A 24,514-nucleotide genomic window follows, 5' to 3' on the forward strand; every position below is an offset into this window, starting at 1 on the left:
TTTTTTTTTTTTTTTTTTTTTTTTTTAGGGAATATATATATATATATATATATATATATTAGAGTGGGAGTGAGGGGAAACGGTTCATGAGAAGACGTAGAACCAGTGGAGGAATACAACGGAGAAGGACTGAACTAAGTGGGTGCGGCGGCGGAGAGATGAGCTTATGGTGAAACCGGAACGGAGGATTTCACTGAGAACCGGAGACATCAATCTCAAGCGTTAACGACACGGTTTCTAGCATCTATATTAAGAGAAATGGAACAGATTAAATCTCTCGGGGACGGCGGAGAGGGAGAGGGAGAGAATGGAAGACGGCGGAGAGATGGAGGGAAGAGAGGGAAGAGAGGGAAGAAGGAAGAAGGGAAGGGATTTTGAGAGTGGCGAGAAGGCAATATATAGAATAATTAAGGGGTGGAAAAGAGAAGAAAAGGAAAAATGAAGGGTGGAAATGAAAAGGTGAAAGTTAGAGAGGGGCATCGGAATCGAAGCAAGAGTAGTACAGATGGATCGCTCACAACCGTCCAATTCCAGCTGGGGGTGCACCCCACTCGCTTTCTACCTCAATCCATCAATAAAATTTAAAAATATTACCATTTTTGTCTATTTAATTTATTTAAAACATTTTAACTACTTCAATAATCAATAATCAATAATCAATAATCAATAATAATAATAATAATTTGATGCGCAAGTTGATGCCATGCATTTTAAACTATAAATTTTAGCCTTCCAATCTATATTTTGTTCGAATATTCTACTTTATTGACTTAATTGTCCTCATCCCAGACGTTAAAACATCAAGATACCATGATTTTAATTTTATAAATATAATTATTATTCACATTATTTTTTTAAATAAAAAATTATTTAAGTTTTGGGTAAATTATAGATTCGGTTTTTACCGCACCGCCGAGCCAGAAAACTTTACGCCGGGAGCCTGATTGCTCTTTAGTTGCGATGCCCACACGTGGCACCCAAAAGCAGGGCGAGGGAATGGTCGAAGGGTACTATCGTCTTTTTAAACTAAATTCCATTTTTGTCCTTAACAGTTACTCCGCCTCAGCCTATCACATTCCGCAACTTCAGTTATGGCGTTTTTTATTTTTTATTTTTTGAAAATCTTCGGTCATTAAACTTGCAACGCAAATATTTGACACGTGTCCAAATCTTCCACAATTAACATTAAAATATAATCCAAGAATTTTGAAAGTTTTCCATTTTAGTGTTTGATTACAAATTTTAAACTAATAATTTTATGAATTGAAATTCTAAATTTTTATAAATAGAATTACTTTCTAACTGATTTCGGTTCAAAATCTCATTATTATATAAGAAGATAAAAAAATGATGATAATACATAAGGAGCCCAAACATACAATATCTGCTAGCAGTATGTTCGATTGTTACAAACATTCTAACTAGGTTGACGAATATCTAACCAAAGATCTTACCATTTGTAAAAAGACATCAATATCAAACTATTGCTTAGGTTGACGAATCGTTTTCATTATTAATAGAACGTTCGGTACCTAAAACCTTTTCTTGACTTATTTGGGATTACATATTTTTACGCTTAAAATCGCTAAAAGGCCAAAAAAATTAATGGTAGAGTAATTAATCTGATTAGGAGCTTAAAATGGGAACAAATCATAGTGAGGGGAAATAAAAAGAACGTGTAAAATGACTAGCCATGATGCAAGAAAAAAGCAAAAGCTAAACATCAAAACACCAAAACAATATCACTAAACAAGGTTGATGTCTTTAATGCTTTTTGATTTGGATGGAAGACCTAATTCCTTTTAACTTATTAGTGCATTTATTCATTTATTTCCCATTCACTTGCATAAGAAACCATCTCAAAATAGTAAGGTAAGAGTGTAGAAACTTCATCCCAGTATAATGATACATAACCGACTAAAGCAGACAATATTAGTTAGAGAAAGGCTTGGACTGTTACACTGGGTTTCGAAGGGGGTGAATGAAACTATTTCTTATAATGTGAGGATGACGATGATATATAACGAGCAAAAGCGGACAATATCTGGAGTGTTGTAAAACAAATGAATAGTGGGTGCGTGACGGAAACATGATTTTAGGAATGGAAAGAATTCAATTTTTGTGAAACTTGGAAGTAGGCATAGGGTTCACCACATAAACAACAAAACCCTAAAAAGATGAAAAGAGGGAAAAGAGGGGAAAGAGGAATGCAATAGCTTTCAGCATTCACCAACTTGCACTCCCTCCCATCAAAGTTTGATGTCTTTGGTGCAGCTTAGCAACAAATGGGTCCTAAGGTTAAAGGTTGATGGACAATAAAAGAGTACTAGAGGGTGTGTTATTCATCCATTTTGGGGGAGAGAAAATGAAAGGAGCAAAGTTTTGATAGTGCATATGGATGAAGAGCATTATTGCATTAAAATTTTAGCTCTAAGAGGTAAAAGGAAAACCCATATCTTTCTTGATTTAGACACAATTCTGAAGTGGTATAAAAAAACAAATAATAAAGGGTTTTACATACATTTCTTCATACAATTTAATATGGGTTTCCAAAACACACAAACCTTGCCTCAATTATTGCAATGGGATGCTGAAAGTTTAGGTGGTGGTTGCATCTTTTCTTCAAATTTGATTATTGAATCACTGCAACAAGTCTTAAAAAAGAGGGGTTTTCCCCACTATCTATATCACCAAATGTGGGTAACAAGTATGCATTTGTTGTGTAGAAAAGCTAAAAAGATAGTGGTAGAGGACAAGGCAAAGGGGTCAGAGGCTTTAAAACTTGTTTCTCTTATGGGACACTGACCCAACCTTAATCACTCTCCACTCTCCACTCTCCACTGCCATAAACAACTCGACAAATCTCCATACATACCTCACCTCCTCCCTCCGCTGGTAACAACATTATCTGAACTTGAGCTTGAGCTCTTACCCTATCAGCTCAATCAAGCTGTTATAAATAATATCAGAGTCAGACACAAAGTATGACAACATTATCTGAACTCGAGCTCTTAAATTATCAGCTTGATTGAACGATTATAAATGATATCAGAGTCAGACACAGAATGTACACTAAAAGCAAGGGTGGGAGCTGCCGGTGGAATTGTAATTTTTAGAGACCCGGAAAGGGATTGAGAAGGACGCAGCTGAAAAAAAGTATATTCTTCTTTTACTGCTTAAAATTAACCGCGTTGAAGTAAAAAAAATAATTTAACAACTCAGGAGATTTGGGTGGCCCGCCGATATTCCTCGACGATTTGGCTTTGTTCGCTTCTGCTTTGTTGTTTTTCACTCAACTCGTCGACTTCCATCCGATGGCTCTGTTATTCTTAGTACTCCACCTCCTCCCTCTTGCACCATACACGTGTCATTCAACTATTTGACATTATTTTTAAAAAAATTTAGAATCCGAAAATGAATGGGTAACATGATAATCCATCTAAATATAGATTAATATAATTAAATATTACATTTTTTAAAAAAAGAAACTAGTGGAATTCACCCCATGCAGGCAGCGCCCATTTTGCAAGCCCAAGCCCAGCTATGGCAAAAAGAAAGCTGGGCGTCCATGTGGGTCAAAACGTACAGTACCTTAAAAAGGAAGCAAAATATCCACCAAGGTACACTTCCAAGAATGTGCTCTCACCTCATGCTTTTGCAAAAGTCGGTCACTCTGCCGTCCAACCAACAATCTCACCCTCCCATCTCTTTTCCACGCCAAACTTTCACGCTGGCGCATGACTAGTTTTGATACCATTTATAACAATTTTAATTCAAGATAAATTTTTACACTCTTGTAAAAAATGTTTTGTTATTCTCTCTAATCGACGTGTATTTTAAATTATATGCTTTCAAGATTTGTTCCTCGGAATCCAAATTTTGCTTTGCAACTTAGCCTCACAATCACATTTCTTTGTTTTATTTTTGGTTCAAAAGAAGTTTGACATTCCCGTTTTCAATAAATAATTTAAAATTTATTTATTATTAATAAAAAAAAATAAAAGAAGACCCTACATGATATCCTTTTCTCATTGGGTTGAGGATGCTAAAAAGTTCAAAATAGTCAAATATATATATTTTTCTTCTAGTGGGGCGGCAATATTATTACTTAAAATATAAACGACACCGTTTTTGCAAACTTTCCATGGTTTAGTTTGTGGGCTTGTACTTTTACCAACGGTTCAGTTCACAGGCTCACAGTTCAAAATGGGCCAGGAAGATAGGGCTTAAAATTATCGGCCCAATTTTGTGTTTCCACTCACGTGATTGTCTCGTGATGTATACCGACGTGGCAAACAGCTAGCAGGTCCGAGTTAACTTTCTTACCGAGGGAGTTCTTTGGGGAGTCTCCCATCCGATTGAGTTCCTTCGCGCGCTGTTGTGTCTGCTAATCGGAGACGATACTGATTTCTTATAAGCTCGATACGGTTGCTCAGGTTTGGCAATGATTTCGCAGTTCTTCGTGCTCTCGCAGAGAGGCGACAACATTGTATTCCGAGATTGTAATTTTCTTTCCAGATCTGATGTGTTTTTGTTGTCTTCCCTTTCCGTTCTTTGAATTGCATCGATTCTCGTACTGTTTTCTTTCACGTAATCTATTCTGAATCAGAATGGCGTGACGGCTTAGGAAACATAAAACTTGTAATTTGTTGTATTGAACTGTCGTAGCAATCGGAAATTAGTGCTACTTCAGCTTATGAGCATGAAATTAGTCTCCAATTTGATATGACGAATAAAATTCTTCAATATGTCGTGATTATTGTTAAATGTTTGCAGATCGTGGCGAAGTACCGAAAGGAAGTGCTGAGATCTTTTTCCGAAAAGTAAAATTCTGGAAGGAAGACGGAGAAGGAGATGCGCCACCTGTCTTTGTAGGTATTTTCGTGTGTTGACTGCGTGGTAGTCTACTGGCATATTGTCTTCTGCATGCTCACTGGATTGTTAGAATTTCGACTGCAGATCCAAATTAAAAGCGATTTTTAGACTTATTTTTATGAGTTCTTCAATAGGCAGTCGTGTTCCCTACTTTCTGCATCGTAGTTAGTATGCAATCTACGATATCTTCGTGCATTTGTTCCCTGCATTCCACCAGGTTTTGTTATAGGCTATTTGCCGTGTCTCTCAGATGAGGCATTGATTACGATTTATGCTAAAATGATTCTTTGATACCATTTTAGGTTTTTTTTTTTAATATGCAGTAATGACCTTTACCTACTGTTTATGGCGATACAAAAGTATGATATCTTTTTTAATCTTTCCTGCATTCCACCAGCTTGTGCAGGACACAGGCTTTGTGTGTCGGAATAGGAGAATGAGTGCAATGTATGCTGAAATAATTGTTATAACAAACGTAATAGTTTTATGCATCAAAATATTGGATTATGTGTTTATCGGTGTCATTTATTGACTTCTCTTCTCAACGAGAGATTTGGATTATATGGTTTCTTTCTCATATATTTTAATTTTTACATTTCTTTTGGTGTCATTTTCCCTTGGCTGCAGAATTTGGATGGCGTAAACTACTTTCACGTGAAGGTTGTAGGACTCTTATTTGTTGCGACAACAAGGATTAATGCATCACCTTCTCTTGTTCTTGAACTTCTTCAAAGAATTGCACGTGTTATCAAAGATTACCTTGGGGTTCTCAATGAAGATTCCCTCAGGAAAAACTTTGTTCTTGTGTATGAGTTGCTGGATGAAGTTATTGTAAGTTTGTTATTCTTTCCCTATCCCTTCTCAGGATTTAATGAATCAACTGCTCGATTTTCTCTACCTTATTGCACCGCAAATCATATATTTTAAGACCAGTGGTTAAGTTTTTCTTTTAAAAGCCTCATGATCTGTTATATGGTTTTCAATTGGAATTAGGATTTTGGTTATGTACAAACAACATCAACTGAGGTTTTGAAGTCATATGTATTTAATGAGCCAATTGTGGTTGATGCTGCACGTTTGCCTCCCCTTGGTCCGGCTTCCATTTTTGTGGTATTTCCTTTACTATGCAACAATCCTTTTCAAATTTTATGCTTTAAATGTTTCTTGAGTGGACTTTCTTTACTTGTCTCTTGAAGCAAGGGAACAAACGGATGCCAGGTACGGCTGTCACCAAGTCTGTGGTTGGAAATGAGCCTGGAGGTAGAAATAGAGAGGAGATTTTTGTTGACATAATCGAGAAGATTAGTGTTACATTCAGCTCAAGTGTGAGTATTTTTTTGTTATTTCTGTACAGCTCCAGTCATTCTTCTTTGTTATCTTCAATTCGGTTAAACTTATCAGAGAATTCACATGAAATTTTTTAATGTGCATAACGCGGAGCTGTTGACTGGTATTTTAAATTTTTTATGCATCAGCTTTTGATGCCTGCTTAGTTTTGACTTCTGGAATTGGAATGAGCAAGGAGCCTTTTTTCATGTGGTTTTCTCTATCTCATGTACAAAGTAAATATTAGAAAGACAATCCTTCATTTTTCTCGACCATTCATTGCCTTCTCCAAATTTTTAGGTGAATAAAAGATACACCCTTCATAATAACTGAGTACGGCTTTGGTGGCCCCTGCTTGGACTTAAATGATTTGGTTTGCATGTAGGAGTAAGTCAGTAGTTGGTTAGTTTACCTTGATAGAGCAGTTGTCAGCACAAGGTGTCAGTGATTGAGGCAGACTATTACTTCTTAAAACTTAGGTGTGGGAGTCAATAGAAAAGCATTGGGAGAATTCAAGAATTCCATGATTTCATTGTAAACTTTCTTAACTAGTAGAAATGTTTTGTGAGCCTTATTGTTTTACTCATTCATTGACGACATGAGAACTACATGTTTGGAGAAAATGAGAGAGAAGACAACTTCTGAGAATTGATATTCCTTGACTTGAATTTGGTGACTACAATCTTCTCTGATGCATCTTGTTAGATGGTATCATGCTTTTAGCCTATAATTCTAAAATTGGCAAGCATCTCATCATATTAGGATAAGGGAAATTATCTAACAACTATAACTCATGCTAAATGTATATATATTTTTTGGGTCGATGTTTTCATAATGAATCATTTTATGTTGACTACAGGGTTATATACTTACTTCAGAGATTGATGGTACCATTCAAATGAAGAGCTATCTTACCGGTAACCCAGAAATTCGACTTGCTCTTAATGAGGACTTGAGCATTGGAAGAGGTGGAAGGTCAATCTACGGTAAGGTTCTGCATATTTATTGGTTCTGTATTCTGTTAGGGCATATTTATTGGTTCTGCATATTTATTGATTATTGGTCTGTAAGGTTCTACAGGAGCTAGAAAAAACTAAGGGTTGAATTTTTTTTAAATTTTATTTTCTGATTGTAAAAGTTCTATACCCTTTGTTTGTTAATAATAAAGGTGAATTCTATCATCTTCTATGGGTTTTCTTTATTGTTTGTTCTTCTATATGCGTATATGGTTTTATGTGTGTGTTTTTAATATGGTTTGCTCTCCCGTCATTGTGTTCTATCTACACAAAGATATATAATGGATGATTATAGGAGTTGTATAAATTACCGTCTCCATATTTCAATTTAAGACTTCTTTTAGTTATTGATATTTTAAGTGACTGATGTCTATTTGCTCCAAAACTTTATAATTTTCTTCTATAGAAATAGCAAATTAAGTTGATAAAGGCTTTTTATCTTTGTGTTCAATTAAAGGAGACATGGTTGGTATCTCCCCTGACGGGGTTGGGAACTGTCCTTCCCTTCTAACACACAGATAAAGTTCATATCTATTTTGTATATTTATTTTGTTTGATTGTTTTCTATTTTCTCAACCTATTACATTTTCCTTGGACTCATCCAGCTTCAACCTCTGGTGACAGATTATAGCAGTTCATCTGGTGGAGGGACAGTCATCCTTGATGATTGTAATTTTCATGAATCTGTGCATCTTGATAATTTTGATTCTGACAGAACTTTGGTCTTGGTTAGTAAAAAAGGACGCAAGTTATTTGCTTGAGTTTGCTTGTGAATTGAGACTCATTCTTGATTCTATTTTAAAAGGTACCACCAGAAGGTGAATTTCCTGTCATGAATTATCGAATGACTCAGGAATTCAAGCCTCCCTTTCGTATTAATGCCTTAATTGAAGAAGCAGGCCCCCTTAAGGTTGAAATAACTTCCCTCCTGTATGTTAACATTCTTTATGATTTTTGTTATTGAAAAGGACTGTTTAATTTTCAGGCTGAAGTAATTCTTAAAGTTCGTGCTGAATTTGCCTCAAGCATCACAGCAAACACGGTTATGGTTCAGATGCCACTGCCAACTTTCACGACAAGGTGTGTGTAGTGTAGCATAGAAAAAGGTCATTCGTAAATGGTTGTCATTTTTGGTTGGGTTGGGTTGGGTTTGGTCGTATAATCTCCATTGCTTTAATCATTCCTCCATTTATGACATTTTCAGAGTCAGCTTTGAGTTGGAACCTGGAGCAGTAGGAAATACAACTGATTTTAAAGAAGCGACCAAGAGGCTTGAATGGGGTTTGAAGAAGGCAAGACACTTCCTATAAACTTCCTCTTAAATGAGCTCTGTTTATCAATAATTTTCAAGAGCATGAGTGGCAAGTTATTCTGTGCATATGATTTGTCTCTTTACTTCCTTTACTTAATTAGGGAATTATCAGTTTATACACTAGTCAACTAATACTTTGTAAGTTAGCTCCTTTCCTAGAATTACTTATTTTTATGGCTTGTCTTATGCATGTGCCGATTGTAGAGCCTTTACATAACCCTTTTGGAATACTAGGGTATTTCCCTTTTCCTTTTCATTAATTCAAAAAAATTATTTGTTCCTTTTAAAAAAATGTTTTAACTGAAGGTGTTAGGTATCAAGTCTGCATTATTTGGTTATCGACAAGCCAAAGAGAGCTATGAGTTCAATTACGCTCACTAGGCCAATTTGGAAGGATCTCCTTCTCTCCCTTTTCAAAACCCTCACAATTTCTCCTTGCCTCACTCGTGCATCACTTCCCCCATACCAAGTACCCTGGAGAATCCAACATAACTAACTTCCCTTTCTTTTACCCTTTTCACTATTATTCTCATTTTCTCTCTAACTATTGGAAGCATAACAGAATGCCAGTCTCGTGTTGTCTTGTCATTAGATGTCTGCATTAATCTTATTGTTACTAATAGGCGTTACATGGCAGATTGTTGGTGGATCTGAACATACTTTGCGTGCAAGGCTCACATTTTCACAAGAATCACATGGTAAATTTTGTACATTGACGAACAAGATATTTTTCTTAGGAAATAAATATATGAATTAAAAATATATTTTCTATGGCAGGAAACATCGTGAAAGAATCTGGACCTGTTAGTATGACCTTCACAATTCCAATGTACAACGCTTCAAAACTCCAGGCATGTTATCTGAACAGAATCGAGTAATCTCCTTTGGTAATCGATTATAAGATGCTAACATCTTCCCTTTTACTTGCAGGTTAAGTACTTGCAGATTGCAAAGAAGTCTAACACCTATAATCCGTATAGGTGGGTGAGATATGTGACACAAGCAAATTCATACGTCGCTCGATTGTGAATGTAAACTTCCTCGATCTTGATTCTCTTATTTACTATTTTGACCTGCACTGTCAGTAAATACTTGTCGTGGATTTGGTTATCTGAGGCTGTGTTAGTGCATATGCGAACCCTTTTCTTTTCTTTTTTTAATCCTTTTGTAGAGTATGAGTATGAATACCCACACCCATCAAATGCATCTCAGGATAACTGTGGTTACAATGTTCATAGTGGAATGCTTAAAGTTATCAATATTGCACTGTAAAATAATACATTAAGCCTGAGTGGCTCCATATTCTGAGTAGTAGGACATGTCGGTGCTCTGGAATTTACTTTGATATATTTGATTTGAACTTTTGAACTTGCTGATGATCAAGTATTAGAATATTAAGTTTTGAGTTTCCAGTTCTATAGTTCTCGACTTCAAAGTCTATTTGTTTGATTTATGCAAATATTTGAGTTCATACGTGTGAGTTTGTTGAGAATATGTTAAATATATTGAATGGAGTTTTAATTATTGGTTCAACTTTTATAGTAAGTAGCAATTGAAGAAGATATTAGAATAGTGAAAGAAATAGTGGCAAATTAAGAGCTTGTTTGGATTGTCTTTTAGTTTAAGCGTTTTTCAAAAAGATATTTTTTTAAGCATTTCTTTTATAAAATTTAAGCGCTTGTATGTTTAGAAACATTCAACATTTTTTCATAAACACGAGTCTTCAATTTGCTCCATAACTAAAGTGTTTTTGCTTATGTTATGAATTAGTTCATATTTGTACGAAGGGAATTAAATGTCTATACCATTTGGTTAGCGTATGAATGGAAGAACGTATCTCGGGGTTAGTACCATATAAGAATATTGAATGATGGTGCATTTTGAATAGAGCCCAAGATTTTATCTTTTATTTCCTTTGATAAGGCAATTCACTTTGAATAGATGTCGATTAGAAATGATATAAAGGATATGCAAATGGTGAAGTGTAGCGGAATACTGTATGCTTTGTCTTAAATTTTGTGTTGTAAATTTGGACAGGAACACACCTGATATTCACATTACAACAAGGTAAAACTTGTTTGAAAGAACAAGAACGTGGTCTACAAGAAAAATCTGCAGACATCTGTTGCTTGCCACAATAGATTATGATACTTAGCGACAGTTTAGAAATTTGAAAATTTGCAAGTTTTAGATTTAGTTGTACTTGCGAAGAGTGTTTGTATAACCTTTTAATTAGGGTTTTCTCGATTACTTTTTTGGATTAGGATAAAAGATGATCAAAATTAAATTAGACCAGGATAACAAGGATCAAGACTCGTTAGGTTTGACCCAAGTTTCCTTCTCTCCTTTGTTCAGTGGTTTAGTTTCCTTCATGCTTCAATCAGTTTTACTTGGCGATGGATATTTTTATCCTTATTTGATCCTCCCTGACTTTTTGTGTTGGATATTTTATCCTTATTTGATCCGGTCTTTTATATTTGTCCTTATAGTCTAATTTCACCTCTAACATTTTTTATATTGTTCTTATAGTCTAATTTCACCTCTAATATTTCTCCCTTTTTCGACTTAGGATGCATGGTTTGATCTTAATATTATAAACTAATTGCATGGGATTCAATTTAAGAGTAATCTTATCAATTTTAGTTATAGAGACATTTTTATTTGGCTTTATGATATTCTTGTCTAGAAAGATAAAAGATCAAACTTTTTTAGAGTTAAATTTGATATTCTAAGGTAATCCTTGAATGATTTCTAGGATTGTCATCATAATAGGATGATTATGGTCTGATTTTAGAATCTCTTATAAATTTGCAAACTTATCACTTTCCTAAAGAAAATTTCAAAGCTCCACCGCGGTCTTTTGATATCAAACCCCATAGGGGCAATCCTAGTCTTCCTACGGTGTGCAATTTTGCTTTAGATTTGTGAATTTATAGAAAAGGACATTTTGCCCAATTTATCTTTTCCTTAGGCCCTAATAGATCCCTAGATTGGGTCTTAACCTAGTTTCTCTTCATTTTCAGCTAGGAATGTGCTTATTATGAAAATTTTCTTAAGAGTATACTGTATCGTTCTTGGATTTGGACTTTGAAATGGCAAATCAATCATTACATCAAGAGAACTTTTCCGATTAAGAAACAGCGCTTTGTTAGTGTTAGGCCCTAGACGTGACCTAGAATCGGCCTTTCGGCCCACAAACGAAGAAAACAGGCTTTGTTTTGTTATAGGCCCAAAAATAAATAAACTCATACATAAATGGTCATATCAGTGGATGGAATGTGCAAGTGTATGCCTCTGTCCCAAGGATTGTTTTCAAAGCGTATGAAGGTCTTACAATTCTATCAACAAAAGGGTAACCATTATATCATTAAAAAAAAAAAAAAAAAAAAATCTACGAAATATAACAAAAAAATTTCATAAAATTGAAACAACACCAAGAACCTTCATCACAGTATTTATATTTTTCATTTAATTATTAGTATGTGCTTCGAGTATGATCTTAGAAATTGAAATATAACTTGCTAATAATTGCAGTCGTGAAATTAAGGAGTTTGTTGTTTTGAAGATATCTAGTAATTGGTGATTCAAAAGGTACGAATTCATAATAACTTTTTCTCGGTATGTAGTAAAGAAAAACTAAAAGGATACCTAATATCTTTAACAGGCATTTCATTTAGAATTTCAAAGATCCACATTGCCTAAATTTTCTTCTTAGCCTATAGAAATAATTAATTGAAAATGAAAAGACATTTAGGAGGGAATCTTGAGAAGTGGTAATCTTTTTGGGTAAAAAATAAGGTTGAGAGTTTTATATTTCAATCCCCGTATAAATATCGCATTCACCTTATTCTATTTGCAAAATTTGAGTGAAATTGAGATGCCTAATTAAAAGAAGCAATCTTATCTTTAAAGGAAAATTTGCCAAAATTGACTGTAATGATCAATTAAACCCAACTCGACCTTATCTTTAAATTTTGTCTATTAATGCACATAAAGATAAGTTGGAGAAGAGAATTGGATCCAACCATTTTTATTTAGGAAAAAAGGACAAATGAAAGAACCAAAAATTTAAAAGGTCAACTTGTTTAATATATAAATGGAAAAAATGGGAAAACAATATAATTTAATGTGTGTATATATATATATATATATATATATATATATATATAATAATTAAGGTTGGAAAAAAGACAAAACTTGTGTTCATAGATGCGCCCTTTATTCTCTATATATGTCTGTTGGGGTGTACCGCACCATCGGAGATTTGTTTTTTAAGAACCACCATTTCTTTTAACTCTTCTGCCATTAATGAGTAAACCTTTTTTCTATTATTATTATTATTATTTATTTATTTATTTATTAATTTATTAATTATTAATTATTATTATTATTTGGAACTTTGTAAGAAAAAGAAAAGAAAAGAAAAACCAAGGGGTAGAGCATGTCTGTACCAAACCTGGTCAAGGAAAGGCACTTTAACATTGTCAACATGCCTATGTTTTTTTTTTCCTTCTTTATAATTAATATTGAGAAATAAAAAAGGTAGAAAATAAAATATTTAGTTCTTGATTTTCAAATATTTAAATTTAGTTTTTGTCTACCTTTAGTAAATCTTAAGGTTAAATTCTACATTAATTAATGGTTAATTTTTATAGAAAAATAATTAGTTTCTATTCACCTTCCCGGTTTCTAAATTATATTATCTATTTACTTACATTTTTATGTAAATAAAATCGTATCTCGTATTTAAGTACTGATTCAGTAAACTTATTGATTTAATAAAACTCAAAAAATTAATTATTTATTTGAATATGATATAGAGAAGGCAATGATATTTGTGTAATGTATAGCTCAAAAATAATAATATATAAAATAGTGTAAAAAGAAGGGAAGGGAAGAGGAGGGTATGGGTATGGCCCCTAAGCATTTAAATAATTATTTTCCCGTGCCCTAAATTTTAGAAAGCAAATATTCTCTTGTTCCAATGTTTTGTCTTCTTCTAAAAAAAACCCACCTTTAAATCTCTTACTTTAAACCCTTCTTTTAAGGGTTGTGCCCCCAAAAAGACTAAAAAACCAGATGTTGGAATATTATTAATTACCCACCTACCCTTGTCAACGACTTAACAATTAATTAAATCCTTTTCCTTTCAATTTCTTCTTTAGATCCTCACTTTTAGAAAGCATCCTTCAAATTTTAATCACTTTTTTTTTCTCTTTTCCCAATTTTAACATTTTAAACTCATTATTTCTTAATTTGTTTACGAGCTCAAACCTACCGTTAGTAAATATTATCCGCTTTGACCCGATATATATCGCTGTCAGTCTCACGATTTTAAAACGTGTATGTTAATTAGATGTTTTCACGCCCTTATAAACAAATATTTTGTTATCTTCTCCAATCGATATGAGATCTCACACTTATAAAAAAAACACATCTTCGTGAAGAAGGAAGTGACATCTAAAAGCGGGGTGGGAGAGAAAGGGATTTGTTGGGGGAAAAGTTACCATTTTCAAAACCCTAAAATGTAAAGAGTAATCTGTCATTTATATACATTACTTTTTACTGTTACGTTACTGCTTTGAGAGTGAATCAAATGACATGTTTTTTTACTCAAAATTGACTATTTTTACCTCTTTCATCAATTTCATTGGACAACAGTTTGATCCATTATGTTGGCACTAAACCTAAAGTGATCACCATTAACAATTTAAAAAATATATATATATATATTTGGATTTATAAATTTAATTTTTCATATATTAATGTAATTATTTGTATACAAATGGAAACCATTATTTTGAGGGGAGGAATCTTTCCAGTACATCAGATCTCAAAGTTTTTAATGCTTAATTAATTACGTTAATATATGTCTACAAATACATCAAACTTTAGTGCTAAGATATAAGTAAAAGGGCAAAAAAGGTAAAAAGATGTCTATAAAAAGAAGAAAAGCTTTAAACAATAAAAAGTTATATAAAAAATAATATTATTATAATGAATTTAAGAGTATTAATGTACAAAATGTGGAGATATATACATACATATATATATATATATATATTTAGAGAGAGAGGAGTTGCCCATACTCTGATCTCACATTCTCCCATCAACTTTTTAGTCTGATTTGATTCTTAGTGGGCCTATCAAATTATTATGCCTCTTTTTCTTTCCTTCTTAATTAAATTATTTATCCTTTAATTATTAAACCCCTTTTGCTAAGCTATTCTTATGATAGAGGTTGAATTTTGGGCATAAATAAATATAAATACTGTAACACTCGAGTAAATGAATGGTACATAAATAAAGAGGGATTAGATCTAAATTAAAGCAATCTTGATATTAGGACGACTAAAAAAGACTTAAAAAAATTAAAAGTTACTATATATATCAATAAGATGCATCTTCGTTTTGGATGACTCAATTACAAGAACTTCATAGTTAAGCGTGTCTTTCCTAGATTAATTCTCTGGAATTTTCTATATGATGCATGTGAATAAAGACAAAATATGTTGTAATGTTTGTATTGGTCTCTGTAAATAGTCTTTACTCTTCAGAAGCAAGTAGTATGTAACATGATTGTGTTATAGGAGATGTAAGGGAATGTCGAAGCCATCACTTATCGAATTCGGATCAAAATCCTAGACATAAATCATTACCCCTGTCTTCGTGTCAAAAAATTTCTTAATTATTCTTTTTTGTTATTATTATTATTGACAATAAATTATCTTATATGATTATTTTTTTTTTCAAGAAAATTATGCCGTAGAGTCTGTCCTTAGGAGAGTAATATGGTAATACTTTCATTCATACATTGAAATGAATTATTTAAATTCAAATAATTTAATTCGAAGTCATTTATTTTTATCAATATGTTACACATTAAATTAAAGACAAATAATATATCGCTTATTTTATGCCATATATATAATAATATATTGTTGGAGGATAGAAAGTACTCAAATATGCTGCTTCCCACTTAGGTGGAATGGCATAACATCATAATCAAAGTTTTGAAGCAGAGGGTCTTTGGTCCAGGGCCCTCGTACCCCCACCAACTCAACATTTCTTTGTATATATATATAAATAAAAAATATTAATAATTTTGTATATATTAATAAAGGGTTTAACCAATTTGCTATCCTAAGAATATTTAGTAATAAATTATAGTTTGTCATATATCATATTTAATATTTTATTAAGATATTTGACTTATTACCATAGATATCTTTTTATTTATTGTTATTGCTATTTATTACTATTTATCTTTATAATTTATTTGATTATAAATAAGATAACTCTCACACCATTTAGGTGTGGTGGATTAATCAAACATTATTATTAGTAGAATTAGGGTTCAGGAGGCATGTTGGTATTATACCGAGTTGGGATTGATATGGTCTATCCTAGGTTGGACCCTTGGCCATAATAGACTTGGTCGGTTTTGGCCCAATGATAGTGTTGGTCCCTTACTAACATCGCTTTTGGAAGGACCTCGATTCTAAGCTTAACTTTATTTATAACAATATATATTTTTCATATGTTTAATTATAAAAATAAAAAAAGTTAACCCTTATCTTAATTACTCAAATTAAAGTAAAAAATATGGTTATATGACAATTTGTTTGAATGACTTGTTATATATGGTTATTATTTATCTTTAAGATATTTAATTTGGGCCTTCAACACTAGACTTTGCACGTGGTGGAGGGTTGCTGGTAGAGAACCACTTTTAATGCATGCTACTAACAATCATGACCATGGGACACTCTCTACAGACCTTTATGGATAATTAAATTATGTCCACATAATTCCCAATCTTCAGCTATCCACAATTTTTATGATTAAAAAATAATAATTATTATATTATCTCAAGCCCTTTAATTATATATTTTTTTTTAAAATACAAGAGGGAATTAGGATATGGGACTAGTGGTGTAATTAAATTAAATTAAATTAAGTTAAATATAGAGATTAATGATTTGAGTTGTGAATTAGAAAAGCCTTGGGATCGAAGGAAGAAAAGAGAGGAAGTAATGATGTTGGTGTAATTGTAGATATAATTTGAAAAAGGCCGTAATAAAAATAAAGAAAGAAAGAGAGGGAAAAAGAATAAATAATTAAAGAGAGTCAGAGGGGTATGGGGATGAATAACCCCACGCTCTCTTCTTTCTTTCTTTCTTTCTTTTCAAGGCTCTACTTTAGTAAGGTCTGGAGGAAACAAACGCAATTTGGAGAAAAGTGAGGGGTCAAAATGCAAAATATGAATGTGGCTCAGTAGTTAGAACAAATATTTATTACTTATCAACTTCACTCCTTGTGTTTATGGAGTCTACGGCTAACCTCCATCAGCTTCAAGACCAGCTTCTTGTTCCTCCTCTTCCTCCCTCGTCGTCTCCGTCGTCTTCCTCGACCATCGTTCCATCGTTCCTCGACCATGGCTGGACTCCCAATATCTCTTTGTAAGTTCTCTCTCGTATACTCTTAGAAAAAATTACTAATGTTTTGACAGTTAAACTATGCTCGAATTGAATTTTTGAGGGGTATGAATGGATTTAGTTATATGGTTTTTAATATCAATAATTATACCCAAGACCCAAGACCCCATTTGATTGCTATAATTATGGAAGTAAATTAGGGTTTGTAATTTGGAAGAGTTTGGTGTTGTGTTGTGTTGTGGCAGGAATAATAATAATAATAATAGTTGCAACTACAACACAAGAGTATTGAATGGATTGAGTTCTTCATTTCCAGTAAGATCAGATTGTGGGGTGAAAAATACGAACAGTTCAATGCTTCTTCAAGATTTGGGGTTTCAGTGGAACGGTGTGAGTTCTTCAGGGAGCTTCTTCTCTCAGTTTCTCCATGCTGGTGGAAAGATCAAAGAAGAGATGTTGAACAGTCCTTCTACAAATCAAGATTTCCATCCTTTTCCTTCTACAAATCACGTCAAGAATAATGATTCCGATCTGAATGATCCCAGCCACAAGCTCTTCATCAAAACCCTGATCAACGGTGGTGATCATACTGAACCTGGAGAATTCTTCAACAAGATTTACCCAAGTATTAATGTCTCTGATTGGAACCTCTCATCTCCTCCTCCTCCTCCGCCGCCGCCCTTCTCAAATTCCTTAGATTTGAACTTACAAACGCCGCCAGATTTGTTCCACTCACAAGATAGCTTCGGTATTTTTAAACAAACTCTCTCTGATTTTCACGATCAGATCCATCCGCCGCCGTCCGCGGCGATTCTCCCATGCATTTCAAGTAAGGTGAGTTTTATTGTTATTATTTTTTTTAATTATTTTTTTCAGAGGTGTCGGGTACTTTCAGCTTTATACATTTGTAATTGTAAATGCATCTGCTTTCTCAGTCAACACAACTTTTTTTTTTTTTTCTTTCTTTTTCAACTTTGTTTTCCATGTCCCTTAAACACTGATTCCTCTTCCCTCTACTTTTTCGATTCTTAAAGGTGACAACACCCTTCAGCCCTGAACTAACTGAACCAAAACGACCTTGTACCTGCATCGAACCAACGCTCAATCAACCATCTCCTCCTCCTCCTCCTCTTAAGAAATCGCGATTGGACTCACGCGCTTCTTGCCCTCCATTTAAGGTTTTGTTTCAACCCTAAATTTAGCCTTATTAGCTTCATTAAAAGTATATTCAGTGCTTGGGTTTTCTTTTTCTTCGCAGGTTAGAAAAGAGAAATTAGGTGATAGAATTGCTGCCCTCCAACAATTGGTCGCACCCTTTGGCAAGGTAACTATAAAGTTCCCCACTTTTATAACTTTTTTTCTTATTTTTTGTCCCAATAAATCCACAAATTAACACATATATCACCCACTAATAAAAAAAATGTTTGCGAGATTTGAACCCATAATTTGAATTCTAATAAATGATATAATATTGGAGAAATTACGAGTCAATGCGGACAATATCTGTTAACCGTGAGCTTGTCCTGTTACAAATGATATCAGACTTAAACACCGAGCCGTGTGCCAACTAGAATGTTAGGTCCCCTAACATATGCATTGTAACAACTGTAAGACTGATGCTTAGCGAATTAGAGTGGACAATATTTACAGTAGGGTTAGGCATTTAAAAGTTTAATAATATTAAGAATAAATTGGAATGATTTGACCCATTGGGATTTCTGGAAGACCAACCCTAGATACGTTGTAGTAGAGTTGTAGTTAGCTCTTTCTAGGGTTGGATGCTTGTTTTGTTTGTTTGTTGTTCCTTAAAGAACATAGGTTTTAGAATGACGTGTAATGCTGATGTGTTGCAGACAGACACAGCATCTGTGTTAATGGAGGCCATTGGATACATTAAATTCCTTCAAAATCAAGTCGAGGTATTTCTTTTTTCCCTCCTTTTACTTCCTAGTTTCCTGCCCGTTTGAATCATGTCGTTTCAAAGAAACTAACCCTTTAAAACTGCAGACGTTGAGCGTTCCATACATGAAGCCCTCCTGCAACAAAACCACTGGGCCGACATATCGGGTAAAAATAAAGAAATATGATTTTCTTTTCTCTGAATTTAATTTGTGTAATTATTATTATTATTATATATTTCAGAGTCCGGTGGAGGGTGGACATGAAGGGCAGCTAGATCGAGATCTCAGAAGTAGAGGGCTGTGCTTGGTTCCATTGGGGTGCTTGTCTTACGTGGCCGGCGACGGCGGCGGAATTTGGACGCCACCGGGTTTTAATGGAGGAACTTCTAGATAAACATAATTAAAGACATTAATTGGAATGAGCTTAAGAAAGGTTCTCTAATTAAGGACTAAGTTTATATGAATTAATGGAGCAAATTTGGTCAGTCTGTTTAAACCAATGGAGTGATACAGAAATGGACCAAGTTTGATCCATTAATATTAATCATTTCATGTATTATTGTTAATCATCCCTTGGATCCAGCTTCACATTCCTATTTTACCCTTAATTTACCTTATTTTTGTGCCTATAAGATTTCCTCCTTAAAATATATTTTAATTTAATTGAAACATGATATATATTTAGCTTGTAATATAAATAATATCAAGTAATTTTCAAAATTAGTATATAATATCCTCGACATATATGCGGAGGGGATGATTTATCCCAACCGTCAATTCTTAAATGTCACACCCACTGAGGTGTCATGGCGGAAGTCTTTGAGACTAGATATTTTATGGGGAAATGGAATATAAAATTGATATTTTCACCCCGATAGCCTTATCCAATGACGTTTCAGGACGATTGTAAGACACGTGGCACTGATCAGAACCCTTTGATCTGTACCGCCGCCATCGACGATAAAGAGTATTTTATTTATGATGGAAGCTGAATGCTGGGTGACGATCACAGACCCAATTTTTATCCGTCTCCTTGCAAAATGTCACAAACACCCTCCAACATATACTCTTAATTTATTTTGCCTTCTCGGATTATTTTATTATTTTAAATAAATTTAGGTTGATTAAGAAATTTAATCGCAATCTTGAGAATTATTAATACAAAACCACCTTATTTTCATAATGTATTTCCTTTTGTTTTTTATTTTTAATAATTTAATACCTAATATTTATTATTTCAAAAAATTAATGATTGCTGTCGAGAATATTCGATATGTTTATGATCCTTTTAAACTCCGTCATTTTCTTCATTGATGCTCCGAGGGCCAGAATGGTAATTTAGAATACCTATGAATTTATGAATAATTAAGCGATGGCGTGTGTTACGAGCAAAAGTCTTCATTCACAAGCCTTCCTCTCTGAAGAATCCATTTATCTTCTTGCTCGTCTACGGTTCCTCCTTATCCTTTCATCTTGTCGGTCTTTACAAGTACTTTCTCTCTTTTTATTTTCTGTCGATTTTCATCTTCGATCTGTATTGTTGATAATTTGTGAACTTAAATTTAGCCATCCATTCCGTGCTTGAAATTCATACATTAGATTCTAGAATTCCGGGATTGAGAATCTGGCGGGAATTTTACCGGATCGAGGTGTGATCGCCGATTTTTAGCGAACTATTCGGAGACTCCTGTGACGAATTTCGGTCGTGATTCGGCCTAATTTTCGTATCTATAAAAGGTAATGGATCTTTAAACACCTACCGAGTTGTTAAGACTGATGATCTTGCTATTCCGTCGCCAGGGGACTAATACTTGAATTTTTCAAACTGATGACTAAGTGATGACTTTAAGCTTCTAGCGTCCACAAATTATATGCGTCTTTGTATTTTTTTTGGTTGAAATTGGGAGTTGTGCTTGTTAACTTTATCTGATCATTTTCATTTGGGTGAACTGAAGGACACGAGATGGGGTCTTTGCAAGGACCAGTTGTTTGCCCTACTTTTCGTGCGAAGCAAGCAGGATTTTGTTCTCTGCCAATTAAGCGTTCTTTGATGGCTTTTAGTTTTCGAAGAGGTGAATTTTGGGGATTTACAGGGATCAACGGTTTGAATGCTAAGTTTCCAGCTATTTCTCGCAAAGGTTGTGCTAGAAAATGCACGACAGTGCGTTGCAGCTTCAGTTCATCATCTGACGACAATGGAAGTACAGCAGAGAACTTCAACGAGAAGGACGAAGAGTACGTTGAATCGAGTGTGGTTGAGGCTGGTATGCTAAGCTGATGCCTAGATCATATGATTACGTTTTTTTTTTTTTTTTATTGAACACTTGGTTCATTAAAATATACCTAGATTATATGATTACACAGAAACATTAAGTTCCAGAATTGCTCCAATATTTGTTTGTTCTGTGCAGTTGAGGTGAAAAGTGGTGCGGATGGTTTCATGATTAAAATGAGGGATGGTAGGCACTTAAGGTGTGTTCACAACAACCCTCACGGTGGGCATCTGCCTGATTATGCTCCACATCCCGCAATTGTGTTGAAGATGGAAGATGGAACTGGTCTTCTTCTTCCCATAATCGTGTGTAAGTATTCGTGGTGGACGAAAGTTTCTAACATGAGCTGTGAGATCTCACATCGGTTGGAGTTGTAAACGAAACATTTCTTATAAAAGTGTAGAAACCTCTCCATAACCGATGCCTTTTAAAACCTTGAAGGAAATCCTAAAAGGGAATGCCCAAAGAGGACAATATCTGCTAGTGGCGGGTGGTGGGTTTGAGCTGTTACATGAGCTTAATGTTTTTTAACGAATTTGACTTTGTTTTTGTGTCCCCTGTCAATTCTTCATCTTTTGCAGTGGAAATGCCAAGCGTTCTGCTCATGGCTGCTGTGCGCAATGTTCCAATTGTATGTTTTCTTTGTCTTCTCTTGTGATCAGATATAGTTCAAATTTCTCTTGAATTTGAATTATATTCTACTGAAAAGGACTTCGTAACATATTATCTGGTTTCCAGGCCAGGCCAACCATGTATCAAGTGGTGAAAGAGATGATTGACAAGATGGGTTATGAAGTATGTTTTGCATTATTTCTCCATCTTTCCATCTTGTTTTTTGTAAGCTTAAGTGGGATGTGGGCTCTTTCTAATGTTAATTACGAAGTAGGTCAAACTTGTAAGGGTTACCAAGAGAGTGCATGAGGCATATTTTGCTCAGTTATACCTCTCAAAGGCATGTATTCGTTTCTCTCCCTGGATTCTTTACCCTTCTCTTAGGTAATTTTAAGAGATCGAAATTTTATATGTTTCAGATTGGTTGTGACACTGACTGCCTCAGCTTTGATCTTCGACCTTCGGATGCTATAAACATTGCAGTCCGATGCAAGGTAACTTCAAATTTTTCGTGCTTCGTAGTGACTTTGGTCAAGTGCCTCTTTAAGTAGCCAAAGAATTGTTGAAATATGGGCTTTTGGAGAATTTGTTCATTTGTTATTGGTTATAGAATGTCTGTAGTCATTGGTGTAAGCTGTATTTGGATGTTTTTCATATTTTGGGCATGATTATGTTCCATGTGTGCTGAATGATGTTACTTCTTGCAACTGTTGCAGGTCCCAATTCAAGTGAACAAGTACCTTGCATACAGTGACGGTATGCGAGTTGTTGAAACTGGGAAGCTGTCAACCCAGACCCCTGCTACGGACGGTTTACTATTCACCGAACTGGATAGGTAATAAGATATTTTTAGTGTACATTCGAGGAATAGGGGGGACGTTAATCTTTCGACAGCCATTTGAAACTTCTGCTTCATTTGATGAGAGGAAAGGGATAATTGAATTTTTTTTGTTTTCAGGCCCAGTGGTCAGCCTTGTGTGGAAGCCAAAGAATTTGATTTGGTGAGGAATATGCTGATTGCTGCTGTTGAAGAGCGCTACAGAGATGCTGGTATGGATTTTGTTGCTCAATTAACATTTTTCAATTCTGAATGTTCTAAATCAATTTTATTTCTCTGATTTAGAACAGAAACTTGCATACTTAAGAATACCAAGAATAATTAATTGCTAATATGGGATGACCCTGTGGTGTTGTGGATAGCTCTAAAAGTTCTTCCAAGGAATCCCTCTGTTTAGGACAAAAAATAAGCCCCATATTCCCTTTTTGGTTATTCAATGTTTGAGCTACTTACATTTAGTTATCACGGTTGGTCTCTATTTCAGCTCAGTGGAGGGACAAGCTCAATCTGCTTAGGGCTAGGAAGAATTTGGCATAAGAGGTACTCAAAACTTTTTATTCTACTGCATTAACTGAGATGGTGTGACGCGTTGGTTTTTCTCAGCACCAATGGAGTTAGCATTCCTCACTTATAAACCCATGATCATTCCCTAAATTAGTCGATGTGGGACTTCCATCATCCAACACCTCCCCTCGAACAAAGTGCGCCTCCCCTTAATCGAGGCTCGACTCCTTTGGAGTCTTAGTCATTTTTGACTGCCTTCGAGGAGGGGCTTGATTCCTTTTCTTTAGGAGTTCTTTGTTCGATATTTGAGGATTTATCAATTTATTGGCACGACTAAGTTTAGGGCATGGCTCTGATACCATGTTACACGAACACGACTCTCCACAATGGTATGATATTGTCCACTTTGAGCATAAGCTCTCATGGCTTTGCTTTGGGTTTCCCCAAAAGGCCTCATACCAATGGAGTTAGCATTCCTCACTTATAAACCCATGATCATTCCCTAAATTAGTCGATGTGGGACTTCCATCATCCAACATTTTTAAGCTTAATTTTCAAAATCAAACGGGGCATCAACATTTCTATTTTACATTCTTTTTGTGTGTGGAAACGAGTGAATGGAGATCAAAGAATACTTGTTTCAGTTGCTCCTGGAGAAAGCATACCTGTACATAGAACGAAATTGTTCGTGGCCGAGGCCTGGCTTGCGTCGGGAATCTATTGCGTCTTGCCTCTTCTACTTGCATTATGTATTTAGCAACTCTGTGAATATAGGTTTATATCTCTCTCTCTCTCTCTATATATATATATATATATATCTATCTTGTAGATAGGACATGGTGGAGTCGGGTCGTCAAGATGTGTTCTTGGTGAAATGCATGACATAACCAATTCCTTTGATGCTTCACAATCACAATGATAAATTTAGCAGTGAACAACATTGCTGCTGCTTATATCTTACTGGCTGGCTTATGGTCTTTGATGATCTTTCTCGCTCTATATATATATACACACACGCACATATATTAATGAATATATACATACATATATTAATGAATGATTTCGATCGGAGTCATTTTTCCAGAAAAAGTTATAAATGGATATTGAATTATTATAACTATTTTGATTCCTGAAACTCGAATACAACATTTGCATGTTAACTTGCTTTCAAATTAGTACTCATAGTAATAAGAAATGTTTATTTGTCATCTTATAACTATTTTCTTAATTCAAACAAACATATTAATCACCCGATGGCAATATTAATAGCATTTATTTATTTATTATTATTTAGTTTTTTTTTTTTTCGTCATTGAAGTAGCATCACGTTTTGTCCATAAATGAACTAAAATAAAAGTTTCCATACATGTTGGAGGCATCATTTTTGAGTATTTGAGGAAATTACTTTATGCGAAAGTG

General features: G+C 34.3%; 3 protein-coding genes and 1 non-coding gene across 9 annotated transcripts; all 4 read left to right on the forward strand.

The window, feature by feature from the left end:
* Positions 1–4,444: 4,444 nt before the first annotated feature.
* LOC111787813 (AP-4 complex subunit mu-like) lies at positions 4,445–9,905 on the forward strand (the record flags this gene model as incomplete). The annotated part of the gene is given in 13 exon segments (XM_023667871.1): positions 4,445–4,502; positions 4,777–4,871; positions 5,503–5,706; positions 5,869–5,985; positions 6,072–6,200; positions 7,061–7,187; positions 7,842–7,945; positions 8,023–8,127; positions 8,203–8,297; positions 8,422–8,509; positions 9,167–9,227; positions 9,307–9,380; positions 9,460–9,905. Coding segments are annotated over 13 exon segments (1,356 nt in total). The 3' UTR covers positions 9,559–9,905.
* On the forward strand, positions 7,661–7,782 carry LOC111789459. The gene has a single exon (XR_002814357.1). It is a non-coding gene; the product is annotated as a U6atac minor spliceosomal RNA (small nuclear RNA).
* Positions 9,906–16,680: 6,775 nt separating the features above from the next.
* On the forward strand, positions 16,681–19,497 carry LOC111785905 (transcription factor bHLH110-like). Of its 3 annotated transcripts, none has more exons than XM_023666279.1 (7): positions 16,681–16,992; positions 17,220–17,801; positions 18,002–18,145; positions 18,226–18,291; positions 18,821–18,886; positions 18,975–19,034; positions 19,110–19,497. In XM_023666279.1, the coding sequence occupies exons 1-7, from the start codon at positions 16,855–16,857 to the stop codon at positions 19,260–19,262; spliced, it is 1,209 nt and encodes a 402-aa protein (XP_023522047.1). In that variant the 5' UTR covers positions 16,681–16,854; the 3' UTR covers positions 19,263–19,497. The 3 variants fall into 3 exon arrangements, with proteins under 3 accessions (XP_023522047.1, XP_023522038.1, XP_023522056.1); XM_023666270.1 differs by having other exon boundaries at positions 16,682–16,991; positions 17,213–17,801; XM_023666288.1 differs by having other exon boundaries at positions 16,683–16,991; positions 17,284–17,801.
* A 698-nt stretch (positions 19,498–20,195) lies between these two features.
* LOC111788885 (bifunctional nuclease 1-like) lies at positions 20,196–24,080 on the forward strand. 4 transcript variants are annotated; one of them, XM_023669448.1, is made up of 12 exons: positions 20,196–20,357; positions 20,435–20,605; positions 20,824–21,132; positions 21,280–21,450; positions 21,723–21,772; positions 21,880–21,936; positions 22,028–22,093; positions 22,173–22,247; positions 22,470–22,588; positions 22,712–22,803; positions 23,076–23,131; positions 23,740–24,080. In XM_023669448.1, the coding sequence occupies exons 3-11, from the start codon at positions 20,832–20,834 to the stop codon at positions 23,126–23,128; spliced, it is 984 nt and encodes a 327-aa protein (XP_023525216.1). In that variant the 5' UTR covers positions 20,196–20,357; positions 20,435–20,605; positions 20,824–20,831; the 3' UTR covers positions 23,129–23,131; positions 23,740–24,080. The 4 variants fall into 4 exon arrangements, with proteins under 4 accessions (XP_023525216.1, XP_023525215.1, XP_023525218.1 ...); XM_023669447.1 differs by having other exon boundaries at positions 20,468–20,605; XM_023669450.1 differs by having other exon boundaries at positions 20,196–20,343.
* The last annotated feature ends 434 nt before the right edge of the window (positions 24,081–24,514 follow it).

Source organism: Cucurbita pepo, chromosome LG02 (assembly GCF_002806865.2).
Source record: "Cucurbita pepo subsp. pepo cultivar mu-cu-16 chromosome LG02, ASM280686v2, whole genome shotgun sequence".
NCBI lineage: Eukaryota > Viridiplantae > Streptophyta > Magnoliopsida > Cucurbitales > Cucurbitaceae > Cucurbita > Cucurbita pepo.